The 17,728-nt window shown below is 49.1% G+C and overlaps 2 protein-coding genes across 6 annotated transcripts in view; one reads left to right on the forward strand and one right to left on the reverse strand.

The window, feature by feature from the left end:
• CUNH16orf70 (chromosome unknown C16orf70 homolog) overlaps positions 1 to 13,444 on the forward strand; it is a 26,745-nt gene extending 13,301 nt beyond the window's left edge. For 4 of the 5 annotated variants that reach the window (XM_023763086.1, XM_023763088.1, XM_023763089.1 and 1 more), the window contains 13 exons: positions 2,031 to 2,074; positions 3,395 to 3,474; positions 3,749 to 3,843; positions 4,260 to 4,357; positions 4,439 to 4,551; positions 6,976 to 7,109; positions 7,490 to 7,573; positions 9,276 to 9,358; positions 9,816 to 9,859; positions 10,393 to 10,436; positions 10,587 to 10,645; positions 11,205 to 11,277; positions 11,940 to 13,444. In XM_023763086.1, coding sequence (XP_023618854.1) covers positions 2,031 to 2,074; positions 3,395 to 3,474; positions 3,749 to 3,843; positions 4,260 to 4,357; positions 4,439 to 4,551; positions 6,976 to 7,109; positions 7,490 to 7,573; positions 9,276 to 9,358; positions 9,816 to 9,859; positions 10,393 to 10,436; positions 10,587 to 10,645; positions 11,205 to 11,277; positions 11,940 to 12,026 — 1,038 coding nt within the window. In that variant the 3' untranslated portion in view covers positions 12,027 to 13,444. The remainder of the gene's footprint in view (positions 1 to 2,030; positions 2,075 to 3,394; positions 3,475 to 3,748; positions 3,844 to 4,259; positions 4,358 to 4,438; positions 4,552 to 6,975; positions 7,110 to 7,489; positions 7,574 to 9,275; positions 9,359 to 9,815; positions 9,860 to 10,392; positions 10,437 to 10,586; positions 10,646 to 11,204; positions 11,278 to 11,939) is intronic. The other variant, XM_023763087.1, reaches the window with a different exon arrangement.
• B3GNT9 (UDP-GlcNAc:betaGal beta-1,3-N-acetylglucosaminyltransferase 9) lies at positions 12,997 to 16,246 on the reverse strand. The gene is made up of 2 exons (XM_014464904.2): positions 15,708 to 16,246; positions 12,997 to 15,399 (listed from the first exon to the last, which is right to left on the reverse strand). The coding sequence occupies exon 2, from the start codon at positions 15,371 to 15,373 to the stop codon at positions 14,165 to 14,167; it is 1,209 nt and encodes a 402-aa protein (XP_014320390.1). The 5' UTR covers positions 15,374 to 15,399; positions 15,708 to 16,246; the 3' UTR covers positions 12,997 to 14,164.
• Positions 16,247 to 17,728: the final 1,482 nt, after the last annotated feature.

A 17,728-nucleotide genomic window follows, 5' to 3' on the forward strand; every position in this document is an offset into this window, starting at 1 on the left:
AGGCAGAGTGCCTGCCTCTACTATATAAGCAGGGCTCTACTATATAACACGGGGCTCTGGCCTCAGTCAAAAGGCATACCAATTTGGCAAGATAGACTGCCATGCCCAGGCTTCCTGAAGGGGACACTTCCTGAAGGTGTCTTATGAATCATAGCTATTTCCCTTCCCTTCCTTGCATGACCTCTCTTGGCATTTCTTTTCATGCTTTCGAGCTACATGTTGCCCTTAGCTAGCTTCATAGCACCCCCACTCACCTGACATGTTGAGTACTTCCCCTTTGCAAACTAATAAGCCAGACCTTAGGGGCCTTAACTCAGTGGGCCCAGTGGACAGCATACACACGTAGTGTAGAAAAGGGTTGATTGAAGTGCTGTGATGGCCAGCAGAGCAAGTGATCCTTAGAAGCAGTTAGGATCAAAATAGCCACATTATAGTTAAGAGATGACTAAGTTGTAAATTCTGTGTTATGATCTCTGAAGTTATAGACAAGGTCTGTCCAAGAGTGAATGCCTATTATGTCTCAGTTTCTGTAACAAAGCCAGATGCTCCTATACCTAATGCCCCTTCCAGAGTCAAACCCAGGTTGTCAGGGCAAAAAGACATTGAACCAGCTCTGTTTTTAGCCTCTAAAATGAGGCCCAGTGTTCGGCTGGCTGGCTCAGTGGCTGAGCGTCAACCTATGAACCAGGCGGTCACGGTTCGATTCCCGGTCAGGGCACATGCCCAAGTTGCTGGCTCAGTCCCCATTGTGGGGCGTGTAGGAGGCAGCCAATCAATGATTCTCTCTCATCATTGATATTTCTATCTCTCTCTCTTCCTCTCCCTTCCTTTCTGAAATCAATAAAAAATATATTTTAAAAAATAAAACGAGGCTCAAGACCTCCCAGCTGTAGAATGGTGGATGGTTCTGAGGTCCCAGCCAGCTATCTGCTGGCTGCCAAGCCCTAGACATCATTGTCATAGAGGACTTCATAGTGCTTATTACTTGGTACCAATAGTGGCTGTGTGTTCAGTAACTTTTCCTTTGTCTCTGCCCTGAATTCTGGATATTTCCTTTGAGGCCAAGCTCACTGAAGATTCACCAGGGTTCTGAGGTCCTCCAGGTTTAGCCAGATGCCCTTCATTAAGGATATATCTGAATATTGTCACAGTTGTCCTAAGCCCGTGGTCAGCAAACTGCGGCTTGCGAGCCACATGCAGCTCTTTGGCCCCTTGAGTGTGGCTCTTCCTAAGCCTTAGGAGTACCCTAATTAAGTTAATAACAATGTACCTACCTATATAATTTAAGTTTAAAAATTTGGCTCTCAAAAGAAATTTCAGTCGTACTGTTGATATTTGGCTCTGTTGACTAATGAGTTTGCCGACCACTGTGACCTAAGTTAATGTACTGTGACTTATTTTTTAGCAGGATAGACCTCCCCCTCCATCTTTTTGTTTTGTAAACACAGTATTTTGAAGCTATTTTTGAAATTGATTTGGGTTTTTATATGCAGCAAAGTATGGAATGGAAGGAAGGAGGCTCCATATCCAAGGTTACAACCTTTTTAAAGAAAAATACGTTTTTATTAATTTTTTTAGAGAGAGGAAGGGAGGTTATGTGCCCTGATTGGGAATTGAATCAGCAACCTTTCAGGGCATGGATGACACTCAACCAACAGACCCACACTGGCCGGGGCTCTGAGGTTACAACCTTAACAAACCCATGTATTTGTTTCTGTGGAGCGTTTCACTGTCCTGTAGGGATGGTATGTGCAGTCTTCTCTATGATACAACAGTAGATTAGGTACAGGAACCTTGACCCAGAGCATCCATAAACATCTGTTCAATCCACTGGAAGAGGGGGAAGGAGAGGTTAATGCTGTGTGTGGTATGGGTTTTTCCTCCAGATTTAACAATGAGAACTAAAGATAATGTGTCGTGCTTCCAGAGAATTTCAGCTAGTGATAGATTATTTTTTCTTTGCTATTCTGTAAATGTCTTCTTAATCTTCTTCAACTGCAGAGCATTAACTCTTAAAATTTTTTTTTTAGGTGATTGAAGTATATGACTTGACCAAAGTAAAGTTAAAATATTGGTGAGTTTTCTCCCTTGCTGGTGTATGTCACAGGCTTGGTACAGTGGGCTTTATGTACTACACTCATTACATTAGTAAAGGAATGCCATCCACAGCAGTTCTGGGATTAGAGCCTGGTGCCATGATTTCCTCAGACAGCTCTCAAGCTTACTTAGTTTCCAGGAGAAAAGGAAACCTTACTAAGAACATGCTGTGAATATATGTCAAATTATTTGCTTCTCTTGGCAAAGCAGGACCTCAGCTCAGAGGTGATTATAACTGTTTCTTGGGTCACAGCTGTCCTCCTCTGCACGTTGTCTTTTTGGCACTTCTTTATGCTTTCATGAGCAATAGAATTGGGACAGTACAGGTAGGTCTGACTCCAAAACCTATGCTAAAGAAAATGCCCAAAGGGCCACTGTTTAGGGACCAAAATCTGCTTTTTAGGATGATAATCTGTATGGTGCACAAATATTTGGCCCCCGTTATGGCAAGGCGCTATTCTAGCATCTAGAGTGCTCTGTTCAGTAAGCTTCCAAGGTCTGGCTGTCCTGGGCTTGAGTAATGGCTTCATAATTTTATTAATCTCTGTGACCTTGGGCAAGTTACTTGACCTCTTTGAGCTTGTTTTCTCATCAGAGAAATGAAACCAGTAATGTGGCTGCTGGATTAGGAAGATTGGATGAGAAAATACTGGAAAATAAAGCACATAGCACAGTGCCTGGTTAACAAAGGTGTTCTATAAATGCTACTAATCTTCCAAAAAATTTTCTTAACCTTTAAGCATTCTCCTGAAAGTCATAAATGCCTTATCTTCATGCTCATCATCTGAAATCCTAAGCCCCCCTGTACTCCCAAGCCCACCTCCCAGGTGGGATCCATCCCTCCCCCACCCATCTGCCGAATCACCCAATTAACCTGCCTTTTACGAAAATTAGCTGCCTTGCTTGGCTACATCCTTTTAAGATGTTCATCCCTTTTTAAGAAAGTTTTCAAGCCAACTACTAGTAGGTATCCTGGGAAAACACATTAACACTGTTTATTCCTGAGGCTACTCTTTAAGTTTGGATACCTGGAGCTGAGACTGGATTTATTTCCTTCTGAATAGATGTCTTGGGAGGCCCTAGAGGACCAATTCTGTATATAAGCCTCTGGAGAATTGACTTGTCCTGACCTCTTTAATTGTCTCTTATTTTAAAGTTCTTTAATTAAACTTTTATTTTGACATAATTGTAGATTCACCCGCCTATGTTTTAAGAATAACTCTTCTAGCCACCATCTCCAGTGATCTGTGAGCCCATCCTGGGAAGCCTGGTATTAAAAAATATCTTTGTTTTTCAGTGGAGTACATTTTAACTCTCAGGCCATAGCTCCCACCATTGAGCAGATTGACCAGTCTTTCGGTGCAACCCATCCTGGAGGTAAGCCAAGTCCATTTGATTCCTCTGGTTCTCTGGCAGCCCATCGTGATAAATCTGGCAAGTGGTACCATCCCCACCACAACCTCCTGAAGCCCAGTTCCTATAGTACATGGGGGTTGGTACTTGAGTGTAAAGCAAAGTTCCTCCCCCTTGTTTTCAGCCTAGTGGGTCAGTTCAGAAATGAGATACAAGGAAGTGTTGCCAGTCATTACTCCCTGCCAGGCTGGTTTGTGTTTGCAACTTCAGCCATGCCATTTCCTTCTCGTTCCTACAGTGTACAACTCTGCTGAGCAGCTCTTCCACCTCAACTTCAGAGGACTGTCTTTCTCTTTTCAGTTAGACTCGTGGACAGAGGCTCCCAAGTACGAGGTTAGCCCTTCCTTTCCCCGAGTATTTGTTGCCCAGTCCCCGGGTGCCCTACGTCAGCAGACAGTGCTTTTCAGGCAGACTAGATAGGTATCCTCTAGTTATCTATTGCTTTTAGCAAAATGTTTCATTCATCCTTAGGGTTATGAAATGATAGCTTTTCCTAGGGCTTACATTTTATTAAAGGGGGCATTCCTGCATTTCCTCACTGATGAAAGAAAGAGAAGAAAAACAAAGTAAAATTAAAGATGAACTTGCATGGTTGGGGTGAGTTTATTGACCAAGAGCCAGATTTTAACTAGTATGTGCTACTTTGATCTGGCCAGTTCATGAAGACCAGGAGTGCTAGGGAAATGCTAGAGTCTGAGTCACTTGGCCTGCAGTGTGCCCTTAGTAAAACGTTTGTTCTGTGTTTGCAGCCCAATTTTGCCCATGGTCTAGCTTCTCTCCAGATACCCCACGGAGCAACTGTGAAACGAATGTACATCTACAGTGGAAACAGCCTTCAAGATACCAAGTATGTGTCAGGGAGCACAAGCTTCATGCTAAGGCCTGGTAGGTAAGGCAAAGCCTGTGCTTATTCTGTGCCTGCCCCCAGGGCTCCCGTGATGCCCCTGAGCTGTTTCCTGGGCAATGTGTATGCTGAGAGTGTGGACGTTCTTCGAGATGGAACTGGACCCTCAGGTTTACGACTTCGCCTACTTGCTGCAGGTCAGTTACTGGCTTTGGGGTGGTGGATTCCCTCTTGTGTCCATGTTGTATGTTGTGAGCTCCAGGGTTGTCTGTTCTCCACCCTTTAAGCCCAGTTCTTAGAGAAGGCTGGCAGGAGGGACTTGTTGAATTGTGGTTTGGCCACACCCTGCTGAGATTTTGCTGGCTTTGAACAACAACAAAAAGAGTTGCTGCCTTTAGTAGTTGGTCGCTCTAGGATCCACGCCTCATTTTGTGGTTTCTTATGCCAGGCCAATCTCAGGTACATTGGACCTTGGATGGGGCTTAGTAGGACAGGGATCTCTAGTGTGGAGTTTGCCTCTATCAAGACATCCTGGAAGCCAACATAGAGATTATACCTTCACAGAACTCATAGTCTAGCTAGTATTTGTTCATAAATTGGGATCTTGCATCAGTCTCTGGGCATTGGTTAATACTTTCAACAATAAAGATTAAAAAAAAATAATCTGGTACGTAAACTGAACTACTGCCCTGAACAAATTAGACATTCACAGCCTCCAGATTAGAAATTTCTTAAAATGTGATTTTCTAGCCAAGGCAGAATAACAGCTACTTAAAGGAATGTTGCACCTGAGCTATAACTTTTGAGAGAGTTGAAAGAACTGTGATGCGGCAGCATAGTTGAATGATTTAGGGTCTGTCTTCTCCAGAGGATTGCTGCTTGAAACAGCAGGATAGTCAAGGGTGGCTCAGTTATCCCAGGTGACAGTGGGAGGAGCCTGTTGGGAGTGGGGGGTGGCTCAGTTAATTCTGACTGCCACCCTGTACAGCACACCCCTAGCAGTCACATCTCAGGGCTTCATTGAGTTACTGTCCAATCCAGTACTCAGTGAAAGTTTTATTTGGCAAGCGGAAGGGTAGCTTGTCTCAACTGACCTATTTCTCCCATCTGTTTCCTTATGGCTACAGTGATGCTTTTTTTGTTGTTGCCTGTTTGTTTGTTTTAGAGAGGAGAGAGAAACATCAGTTTGTTGTTTCACTTATTCATGCATTCACTGGTTGATTCTTGGCATATGGGGACAACACTAACCAACTGAGCTACCCGCCAGGGCCTACAGTGATACTTTTAACAGGGAATATCAGTTCACCTGTTTTGGTCCCCGCAATAATTTATAGAAAGACTTACTTTGGAATCAGAAACTAAAAAGCTCCTAAAACTAAAGGTAATTTCACCTGGGTAGGCTTCAGGCAGAAAAAGAAAGCTTACCTGTCAAGGGTGCCTTCCCTATAGCCCCATCTGGGCATCACAAGAATCTGGTACCTGGAGACTTGGGGCAGACAGTCCAGCTTGACAGCATTTTTGTGGGTTCCAGATTTCCTAAACAAAGTTTTATTTTGCCATTTAGTGTATATGTGCTGTGAATAAAGACTCGGGTTAATTGGAGAACTCATCACCTAGTATTTCATATTTTGGATTCCTGAAGTCTTCTGTATGTAACAGATGGATTGTTATCCATGAAAAGAGTTTTGTCACCCTAAAGCCCCGTGCAGAGTAAGGTGAAGTTGGTGATTATTATGGTACCAGGAATTGCAGTCCTCCTCAGACTCTTGGCTTTTTTTTTTTTTCCCCCCAAAAAAATACTTTGTCTTCCCATCCACAAAATGGGGGAAATGTTACTAATGGTGTATCTATTGCTATTCCCCAACTATGTGTGTGTTTAATTGGAGCCATTTCTGAAATGTATTAGACAAAGTTAGAGTTAAATATTCTTCCCAAAGAAGAAACTTTTGATAAATCAAGATTTTTTTCCATTGTCCCACTTTCCTGATTTTCTCTTGAAGTACTAATGTGTGTCAGGTGTTTGTGGAATTAGGGAGTGAGTTAATGTGTGCTTCGCTCTTGGATTTTATAGAGTGATCTTTAGGCCCAGTCTCTTGTTGAGTGTTACCATTGAGAAGTACGTCCTAGCATTAAGTACCCTTTATCTTGTCAGGACCTGCAAAGTGGCAAGAAATAATAGTACTTTATTATATACTTCATAGCACCTCTGCAGCTATTTATTGTCCCTCGGTTGTGTGCTGACCTGATTGGGATCTTTATCACGCCATAAACTCTCCACGTGGGCACCTGTTTTGCTCACCATTGTTTCCTCAATATCTAGCAAAGTATCCCCTAGCCTTTAATGGTCAATAGTAAATACTTGGTGAGTGAGTGAGTGGTGTTTCCAGAGCTCCCTGTCATTTTTGTGGAATTGAATGAGTCTCTGGCATTATTTAGATAAGGTAGTGATCTCTGGTAGTATCTCAAGCCCTGGTAACCTGCTTGCATGCAGTCTTGCCTCTCGGCCAGACCTGATAATGCAGTGTGCAATCAGAGGCCTCTCTGGAGCCCCCAGGGTCCTGGACTGCAGGGTCTCAGGCCCTACCCTGGAACTGACTATACCTCTCCCTTGTTCTCTGCAGGTTGTGGACCTGGCCTGTTAGCAGATTCCAAGATGCGGGTATTTGAACGTTCAGTGTATTTCGGTGATTCTTGCCAAGACGTTCTTAGCATGCTTGGTTCTCCACACAAAGTCTTCTATAAATCAGAAGATAAGGTGAGGGAAATGTGTTTATAAAGTGAATAGTGGGATAGTGGTCTCTTAATGTTTTAAAATCATTAACTTAATATTGAGTAAATATAAACTTTTTGCTATTTTCTCATAGAACCTATTCTGTTCAAGCAGATGGAGAAGTAAATTGAAAGCTCTTTTCTGACACTTGTTGGTCAGATTGTCCTGCCTTTCCTTGGAGACCAGGGCCCAGTTTATAGTCAACCACAGCTGGCTGGGTTGGTTGGCACCAGCAGCTGGGACTCCTAGACTCTTGCCTGCCCAACAGCTTAATGTCAGAGAAAAAAAACACAATTTACAGAATCATTTAATCCAAGAACTGTATTAAGGGGGTGGATTTTAATTCATTATTTTTTCCCCAACAGATGAAAATTCATTCTCCTTCCCCCCATAAACAAGTTCCATCCAAGTGCAATGACTACTTTTTTAACTACTTCACTCTCGGAGTGGTAAGTTATGATTCCTTAGAGAAGTGTTTAATTTCTGGGGGCAAGGGCAGTGTACCTTGGCACACCTGTGTATACATATACAGCTGAAACTGTGCCTAGCAGCAGGGAACCTAGCCCCAGCTGGCTTTGCCCACTATTGTTGTATATGTCAGACTTTCCTGCCACCAAGATTGCTGAGACACTGAGTTCCCTGCTATGTCTTCTCTGACAGAAGCATGCTCCACAGGTGGAGTCTGGGAATCATTCAGGTTAAGCTGTTTTGGGCACTGCCCTCTTGTAGAGCATAGGAACCTCTTCTGGAGTCACAAAACTGGGAGATTAAAAAGTCTCAAAAACAGTGGGAGTGTGTTTATGTATTTAAGGGATCATCCCAGAGGCATTGTAGCCCTATGCTCTGGACCTCGGGTGCTGAATGGAGCTGATGGTCACCATCAGTGCTGACAGTCCAGCTGGTAGATGGATTTTGTATGTAAGAAATGATTGTGTAGCCCTAACCGGTTTGGCTCAGTGGATAGAGCATCGGCCTGCAGACTAAAAGGTCCCAGGTTTGATCTGGTCAAAGGCATGTACCTTGGTTGCGGACACATCCCTAGCAGGAGGCAGCTGATCGATGTTTCTCTCTCATCGATGTTTCTGACTCTATCCCTCTCCCTTCCTTTCTGTAAAAAATCAATAAAATATATTTTAAAAAAAGGAAAAGAAATGATTGTGTAAACACTGAACTATCAGAATACATCTCAGAGGGCAGGGCTAACCTGGACCTTGGGTCTTCTAACCTCTGAGCTCTCAAGGGCCTGGGGTTCTGGGGCAGCAAAGAAAGGGTAGATTTTCTCCTTCTCTTTTCTCAGAGAAGGAGAAAAGAGAGATTGGGTTTGCCTATGTGGGAAAGACCAAACAGGAGCCAAGATTCGTGGAAGAGCAGTGGGATCATAAACTGTTGGGGCTAGGATGGTGCCAAGAGGGCATGACACTGTTCTGAGCTTTTTGAGTTCTAGAGCCAGTGATGACAGGTGGCAGGGAAGATGGAGAGAATGTATTGTCCCTGATAGGACTTGGTGTAGCTATTGATGGAGGGGTGGAGACAGGGGTAACCTTGGGGTTACAGGCCTGAGCAGCTGGCAGGGTGTGAAGCTGGGAAAGATGTGATGGATAGTAGGAAGTGCTCAATGGGTAGCATCAAATCTAGGTCTGAATCCTGGCAGGAGGCTGAAACTTCAGTTTCAGGGGTTGCTGACACCCATAGAGAGGGCCTAATGGAAACCAGAGAGTCTCTGGCAGGTCATGACATTCAGAATAACCAGGTGCCTTGAGCTCCTTGAATTAGATGGCCCCTGAATCTTCTCAGTGGCCTTTAAGTTGAAATCTATGCTTAGTTAATTTTTTATCCCAGTGCTTGACAGGAAAGGTCTGATTTATTTGAGTTCCCAAGCAGTGGGAGCTGTAGCCACCTGTGCTGGCCAGGACTGCTGGCACAAGATTTGGAATGGGGAGGCCTATGGACGGTTGGGTACCCCCTCACTGAAAATGTCCAGTTAAGGCTGCTTGGCCTCAGCTGTCCCCAGTATTGTTGCTTGGGAGAAAGCTCTTGCCTGCAGGCATCCCCGTGGTGGAATAGGTGTCTCTGAGTTGGACATGCCCTGGGAAAGGCTGCTGCCCTGCCTCGGTAACTCTCCTGACTGAGGCATCTTGTTTTCTATCCCAGGACATCCTCTTTGACGCGAACACTCACAAAGTGAAGAAGTTTGTCCTTCACACCAATTATCCTGGGCATTATAATTTCAATATGTAAGTATACCTGTACCTGCCCCTCTGAGCAGTGGGCTTTGGACTTAAAATCCCCAGGAAAGAGAGCTTATGGCTTCAGAGTTCACTAATTTATCTACACCTGAATTCTTGCTGGTTAATGGGACGTGAACCTTTTCTGAGTGTTTATTCTGTTCCTGGTATAGTGTCCAATAACTTACATCTCTCCATCTGTACCCAGTTTACAAATAGGGAAATAAATTCAGAAAGCTTGGTGTCTCATCCAAGGTGGTAGTCTTCAGACCCCAGAGCTATACCTTTTCTGTTGAACTCTAATTCCCTAAGCTGGCCTCCCCCAGTGAATTCTGAGTCAGGCCCAGTGCCGGGCTTAGGATAGTTGTGCTTAATTCTGTTTTTCCTGGAGTGCAAGGTTAAGATGTGGGGGTGGTTAGGCCTTTCAGGGGGCCCGGCCTTTACACATCTTCCTTTTCTCTCTTAGTTATCACCGTTGTGAGTTCAAGATCCCAATAGCCATAAAGAAAGGTGAGTAGTGAGTGTCCTTGGGATAAGAAAAGGCTTTTGAGGTCAGTAACTCATGATGAGAAGGGACAAGTGATCCAAGTAGAGAGGATGGTAGCAGGTGGGTTAATGTAGTCTTGGCTTGGCCCACCTGATCCTGCCCACAGCCTTGACTCCTCTGGGCTAAGCTCTCTGTTTGGGGCGGAGCGCTAGGGGAGGCTACAGTGGTTGGTCTGTAGTCTCGTGGAGGCCTTCCAGGTCTTTTCCTGTAACTGGAGTGCTGGTCTCTAGAAGGGAGAGTTTTCTAGCTACAGATGATCATACAAGTGGTCCCAGCCCAGCCTGGTAATTGTTGTCCACTGCTGGTTGGTGTAACTCACACCTGACTGACCTCCCTTCGACCCTCCATTTTCTTCCATTCAGGAATAAAACAGTCTGTGTCTCCTCCCTCCATACTCCAGCCCCAGTGCAAAGGGTGGCCAGATCTGGATTCTGCCTAGGGCTGGGGTCACAGGTAGGCTGGGCCAGCTGCCAACCATTCTGTATTCTCTTTTCAGAAAATGCAGATGGTCAGACAGAAACATGCACAACCTATAGCAAGGTGAGCTCCTATTTTCCCGCCTGATGCAGCCTGAAAATGAGGTGGTCATGAACGTGCTAGCAGTCGGGGGCCCGTGTTATCTGAGCCTGCCATTGGTCACAGGTGTGGTCAGGCCCTTCTAACCCCCTGCCGCCTCCATCCCTCTTGCAGTGGGACAACATCCAGGAGCTCCTGGGTCACCCTGTGGAGAAGCCTGTTGTCCTTCACAGGTGAGTGTGGGGGGTTATTATCTCTGGCCACCCTGTCAGAAGGCCTAAGGAAGCCTAGCAGTGGATATTGCTTAGAAATAAATGATAAACATGTGCATACTTCCTTCCCCAACTCTGTGCATTAATACTAGGCCTACTATTGCGTGTTTTCCTGTATCAGAGAGGTTGCCTAATAGGAATAGCTTCTCCCCTCCTCCACCTACCTCCAGATAGGAGAGCCTTTTCACCCCTAGTTATTCAGAAAGGGAGGCAGTTATGACCAGCTGCCCTAGGATCTTATCATTTCCATCAAAGCTGCTACTAGCTGTAGTCCACAGCCCAACCCAGTACCTGGTTGTCATGCTGCCTGAGGCTCTCTGCCTCCTGACTTCTCACAACCCCAGTTCACTTCCATAGTAACTTTTTGTGCCATGTTAGGCTGATTGAGGCCAATTGCTACCTCCAAGACCTCAAGGGCCTGTGTGGGACTTATAGACCACTTGCTAATAGCCCCCATCCCAAAAGGGACTGCTGGCCGGGCCTTGGCCTGCCCCTCTAATTCTGGCTTCCCTGGCCTCAGGTCCTCCTCCCCAAACAACACCAACCCATTTGGCTCCACCTTCTGCTTTGGTCTTCAGCGGATGATCTTTGAGGTAAGCCCTGGGGACTGAGGGGTTGGTGTTCTGGCAGGGAGAGGCAAGTCATTGAGAGAGATCAGGGAGGACCTAAAGGCCCTGCTGGGCAGATTAATCCTTCCCCTACAACTCTGCTGAGAACTTGGCCTCTCCAATTTAACAGTGAGGGTTCAGAAATTATGTTAGAGAAATTCAGGGTCAGGTAAGCTAAAGCCAATAATAAGATGAGAGGTAACGGGAATCCCAATACCTAAAACCAGCACATCAGGGAAAGGAACCACAGGGCAAGGGGGACTCAAATGGCTATAGAGGGGGACCCATTGGCTTGGGAGAAGAATGGGCTGCCCTGTTTTCTCTTCTGGATGTCATAACCTTCAGCAGGCCCCTGAAGAGTTCCAGAAGAACTGGACAAATAGGTGTGGTGGAGTATATGTATCCCATGAGGCTCAGGCAGACGCTAGGGCAGAAATGATGCCTAACATGAGATAAGGGATGTTGAGGGATTGGCCCAGTCCTGTGCAGTTGTGTTGTACACACAACCTCCACGCCCATTTACAGGGCCTTCTTTGGGTCCTTTCTCTGCCATCTGAGCCCCAGTGCTAATCCCACTGGTGGTTTTTGTGGGTCTGATTGCTTGCTCTGCTCCGTCCCTTTGACTTGCTGTCCTCTTCTCACATCAGGTTATGCAGAATAACCACATTGCCTCGGTGACCCTGTATGGCCCCCCCAGGCCTGGTGCCCATCTGAAAACAGCAGAGCTCCCCTAGGGACATCACCATCCATGCCCCTCTACCCCGTGGAACTGTGCGTCACATCCTCCTCAGCGGGTCTTCATGTGCCACCTGTGGGTTTTCTTGGACATCTTGCCAGTGTTGAAGGGCTGTTGTGATGTTCTGAGATGAGGCTCAGGCTGGGTGCTCTGCCATGAGATGAGAGACCCAGGTATTAGTCTGTCCGTCCTCAGCCTGCTGGTGCCAACAGGGGACACAGACTGCAAAGAGAAGCACAAATTCTGAGCCTTGATACCTGAACCCAGGAGCTTTTGGCTAACACTTAAGGAGGCAGGGTTCTGTCTCCTCTATCCACACACATTGGAAAACTTGGGACTCTGTGGCTGAGAACGCAGGCACCCAGGACGAGGACATGGTCCTGCATTTGGCCCAGCATTGCCACATGACCCTTAAGGCAAGCAGGTAGCACATCCTTAGGACTTGGTTGCAACTTTTGCACTACATCCACTTTAGTTACTTGATGAGCTGGCTGTTGCCAAGGTGGCCCACCTGCCCTTCCTTGTTCCTTTCTTGCACGCGATCCCTGCCAGGCCCAGTAGGCACACCCAACTGGTTGAAACAGCTTTCTTCCATCCAGGTACGTGCCCAGGCCTGGTTCCCACCCTTCTTAGAGCCAGCCTTCAACGTTGCCTCTGCCCCGCTATGCCCCAACCTGGCTGGCAGGGCTGCATGTTTCCATCCTTTTTGCCTCTTTTATTTAATGCCAAAGTTTTAGCCAAAGACATCTTCCTCCTTTGTTGTGTTTCAGCATTCTGTTCTGCACTGTGGGCTGGCTCCCCTGCCCCAATCCTGGGCAGTGTCCCCTGGCTGGGCCCATTCATGGCTCAGGCTTTGGGGACTCAAGGAGGGCTGAGCTGTTCAGCCTCTTCATGGGTCTTGCTAAGGAAAGTAGCATATGTGCTTTAAAAATATTAACCTTTTGAAAAGAATTGAGAAGAGAAATGTATAATTTTATCCCATTTTTAATATTTTGGTCTAGCAACTTGTGATACATAGATGACAATTTTGTGAGTTTTTCAAATGTGTGTACAGATTTTTGTAAATATGACTTTTGTAATTAACTCATGTACAGCCTCATCCTGTATAGTTTAACGATGAATGTGCAGGGGACCTGCCCCAGGTTCCTATATGATTCCTGGGCCTACATCCAGGCTTGTGTGGCGCTCTTGTGACTTTGTGACTGACTGGTGTCTTCCCATTTGGACTGTGGCCTGGCCAGAGACACCACCCCAACCCCCACTCCACACATCCCCACTGTTGGGTCAGCCAGGACTGATCTCATCCTCCTGGAATGGGGGAACCTTCCTCATGTCCTGCCCACACCTCCAATAAAGACCTATGCCCTCAGCAATGGCTCACCACGTGCTGTTGCTGGGATGTTTGTACTAAAATAAGTGCGGGGTCATTGACTTCTTTTTTTAGAATGTGGGAAATGTATAGTGGAGTCATCTTAGAAGAGGTTCCGTGGCTCCTCTGAAGGGGCAATACAGCCTCCAGGAGATTGCCCTAGTTGTGTGGGTATAGGTTAGTTGGAGGTGGGGAAAGACTTAGTTGTCCCTGTATGTCTCAATCCCTGCTGTTGCAACCAAACCAGGGCCCAGGAAGGGGGTGTCTCCTCAAAAGGAGATCTAAAGACTGACAAGGCTGAAAATACAATTTGGAGGGACAGGTGGGAAACAAAATGCCTACTTTCGGATTGAGTTCTAATGGAATGTCTGCCAGTTCCATGAAGGCTGAAGCCAGATCCCCACCTCCTTGTGGGATGTAGCTATGAGAAAGGCCTGTATGTGTGCATCCTCGGGGTTTCAAACCAAGTTGTGTGGTCAGAGTCCATGAGTCCCTGCCACTTCTCCCGACACACACCCCATCCCCCCTACCCCTCAAAGGTTTGTCATTAGATGGTTCCAGATCAGCTCCCAAGTAGGGGGACAGGAACCAAACTCAATCTTCATTCCCTGGAACCCTGAGGAAGCAGACATCTGACACCAGCTGGTTCCTGAACTCTTATGCCCTTTTGGGGGAAGAACCACATACCCTGCAATAATCCACCTGGGAAACTCGTCCCTTCTACATCCTGGATCTGAATGAGGGGAGCTTTGGGCTGTGACATGTTACTACGGCCCCCACTGGAAGGGGCCAGCAGCTACAGGCTGTGGATGTGCACAGGCTGGCCCAGGCGAACCATGCAGTAGGTGCCACATTAGCCAGATGTCAGCGGCGGATAGTCCATGCACTACAACTAGCTCACGGTAAAAGCAGGGATCAAAGGTGCGCAGGTGCGGCGCAGCTGAAGGTTGGGGTATGCCAAAGGTGCGGAAAGCAGGATGAGGCTCAGGTGTGAGCCGAAGGCGCTGCAGACACATCCCCAGAAAGACATCGTCTATAGGGAAGAGCTCCACCTGGGCGCAGGCACCGGCCAGGCGGCGGAGCGTGGCCCCCGAGAGAACGAAGCCGCCTCCGCCAGCGTAGGCCGGGTAGGCCGGCAGGCCATACACAGCCTCGGGAATGTAGTACTTGCTGGCTCGCGCCCGGATGGGCCGTGCCTGTACGATCACATCACCCACAAGCAGGTCCTGCGCCGGGTCCCGCGCCGCCAGGAACTCCAGCAGGTTTCCCACGTGCATGAACACGTCCGCGTCGCCCTTAAAAACGAAGCGTACGTTGGGGCAGTAGGCTGAGGCCCAGGCCAGAAAGTGGATCTCCTTGAGCGTTAGGTTGAAGAAGGTGTCGTCGAAGGCCCAAAGCAGGATGTCTGTGTAGGTGCGGCTCTCAGCACGCAGTAGGGCGCGCCAGCGCGCTTGCGAGCCAGTCCCCTCCGCCTCCGTTGGGTCTGAGCCTGCGCCCTTGGGCACGCCCAGCAAGAACACGCGGCGCACGAGCGCCCCTTGCACGCGACCCTCCGCCCCCCACGTCTGGCGCACAGCTTGGCGCCGCTCAAAGTCGGCCGCCACTGACTTGACGGCGATGAGTAGGTCGGGTCCTGCGCCGGGTGCGCCATCGCCTCGGCACTTGTGCGGCTGGTTAATGAGCAGGGGGAAGCGTCGCTGGTCCTTGGCACGCAGGTATCCGCGAAAGTCAAAGGGTCCCGTGGGCGTGGGCGGCTCCGGCGTGTCCTCTTCATAGACCTGCAGGGCTGCGCCCTCGTCCGGCGCCTGGAATACACGGAGCCGGGGGGTGGGCCCCCGCGCTGCCCTCCCTTGCGCTCGCGGCGCTCTGGTGGTGGGAGCTCTGCCATCGCGCTGCGCATAGAGCAGGAGGCTGAGGGCGGCGCCCAGGATCAGCGTGAGCAACGCGTCCCCACGTAGGCGCAGCCTCCACCTCATGTCCGCGTGGCCGGCGCCCGCGCCCCCTGCGGAGAAACTCTGTTAGGGTTCCCGGGCCCCGCCCACCCCGAGGGAGGCGGCTGGAGGCCACCCGCCGGGTTCCCCACTACCGGCGGTTCATCCCCGTCTCTGGGCTCGTACTCCCTCATCCCCCCCACCCGAGCGGGATGGCACCCTGAAAGGGCAAGGAGTCTTCCAAGCAGCCAACTCCCACCCCTCAACTTCAGCCCTAGATGGGGCTCCAAGGCCGGGCAGGGAGAAACAGAGCCTCAGCCCCACCCCCACCCGCCTTCCCTGCGCTGCGGCCGAGTCCCTTCTACTCCTCTCTACTCACCACGTCGGTCCCTGTGATGCGGACACTCACACGCTTGGCCCTTGGGAGCGGCAGGGCCCCGGACGCCGGGGCCTCCAGGGCTCAGCGCAGGGCCCCAAGGGCGGCCATGGACCCGCCTGGGCCAGATGCAGCGTTGGCAGGAAGGGGGGCTGGGGCTGCTACCACGTGACCCTCCAGCTGTGCGCGCGGACAGCTGGAGTTCAGCTCCACCCAGGCGACTCGGGGAGTGCTGTCTCCGCGTGGGGACTAATCTCAGAGAGGGATCCTAACAGGCAACTCTTTCTGAGAATTCCCGGAGAGGTGGGTTCTGGTCTGGATACAGGCTCAAGCTCCCCAATTCTGCTTTTCGGGGGGCGGGGGCAGGAAAAAACAGCCTCGGGTCTTTTGGAATTCAGTCCAGGACTCTTTCCTCTGTCCTCCCTTGCCTCTCTCTCATCCATCCACTGGAACACATTGCCTCTGAAGAGACAGACTTAAGTGCTCACCTGTGAAATTAATTTATTAAAAACACAGGCCAGCCCTGTGTGTGTGTTTTTTTCCCATCCATTAATTTCACAGGTAAGCACTTGTCTGTCTCTTCAGAGGCAATTCTGAGTCCCCTGGTCCCTAATGCCCCAGGCCAGCATAGCCTCCAGGTAGAAATAACCAAGCCTGGGCCACTGCAGGCCAGGTTGGGGAACTCCGGAAGTAGGCCAGCGAGCGAAGGGTTTGATCTGGGGCCCAGGTGGGCAGAGAGGTACTATGGAGACTGAGGGCCCAGTCCTTGCCTAGCTCTGCTGCCAGCTCCCTCTTCCTGGAACTCAGTCTCAGAGGAGCCTGGAGTAGACAGTCCTCCCCACCCCACCCCACCCCGCTCCAGAGTTTGAGGACAGGCTATGGAAACCAGCACCGCTACCCAGCGCCATCCTCCTTTCAGTGGCTATGCCTGCTCCTGACATCTTACCACCAATGTTCTCCCTTCAAAAGCAAGCCCTGCCTCCTGAGCCTCACTTTCCTGTTCACAGACCTCTCAGGTGTCTGCTATTGCTTCTTCCACTGCCTCACCTCCCGGCCCCCCTGTGGTCTGGCTTCAGGTTCTACCCACCATGTCCTAGAAATACCTCCCACCCAGGAGCCTTTTCCTTGACTGATCTGCAGCCTCCCTACAGCAGGTGGGTATTCCCCTGGCTTCCAACTCTACTTTTTCTTTGCTCTTTGGGGGGCTCCTTTTCTGGTCAGTGTCCTTCAGGACCTCCCCCTGGGCCACCCCACCCACTCCGCTCTGTCTATTGGTGCATCTTTAGCCTTGACCCTCTGCTGAACTCAAAACTAAAGATCCAGCTGTCCTTAGACTCTCCCTGAATGTTCTACAGGGAACATCATGCCCAATTTGTTCCAAACAGAGCAAGCACTTCACCTCCTCCAGGCCCACCCGTATCTCAGCAGAAGCCTCACCTTTAATCCAACTTCAAAGACAGAAACTCTGGGGTCCTCTCTCACCTCACTCCTTATCCAGTGTCCCCAGGCCTGTTATCCTTTGTCTAAAACAACTCTCCGTGTTCATCCCTTCCCTCCATCTCTGCTACCACTGTCCCAGCCTGGGCTTCTCGCTCTCTCCATCCTCACCAGCCACCCAGCCTCCATTCCTGAAACCCTTGCTTCTCACTGACCTCGGGATAAAACCAAACTCTAAAATATGGCTTCCCAGACCCCCTGCTATCTACCTCCCCCACTCACCAGCCGGTCTCTGCAAATCCACCCACCCCTAGGTCCAGACACTCAAACTTCCTGTTCTTGGAACATCTTTCCCTCTTTCCTCCCTCAAGACCTCACCTGAGGCTGGCTATGCCCAGGACATTGCCATTCTCTAACCCCCCCATCCCCATACACCCTCCCTTATTCACACTCATATCGCTCCCAGGAAGCCTAAGCCCTAATCTGGGTTAGGCCCCTGCTCAGTGCTCCCACAATTCCTTGTATTTTTTCACATCAAGAACCAGGTACCATGCCCTGGCTGGGTAGCTCAAATGAGTGTCCTCCCG

The sequence above is a fragment of the Myotis lucifugus genome, unplaced genomic scaffold (assembly GCF_000147115.1).
Source record: "Myotis lucifugus unplaced genomic scaffold, Myoluc2.0 scaffold_274, whole genome shotgun sequence".
NCBI classification, from domain to species: domain Eukaryota; kingdom Metazoa; phylum Chordata; class Mammalia; order Chiroptera; family Vespertilionidae; genus Myotis; species Myotis lucifugus.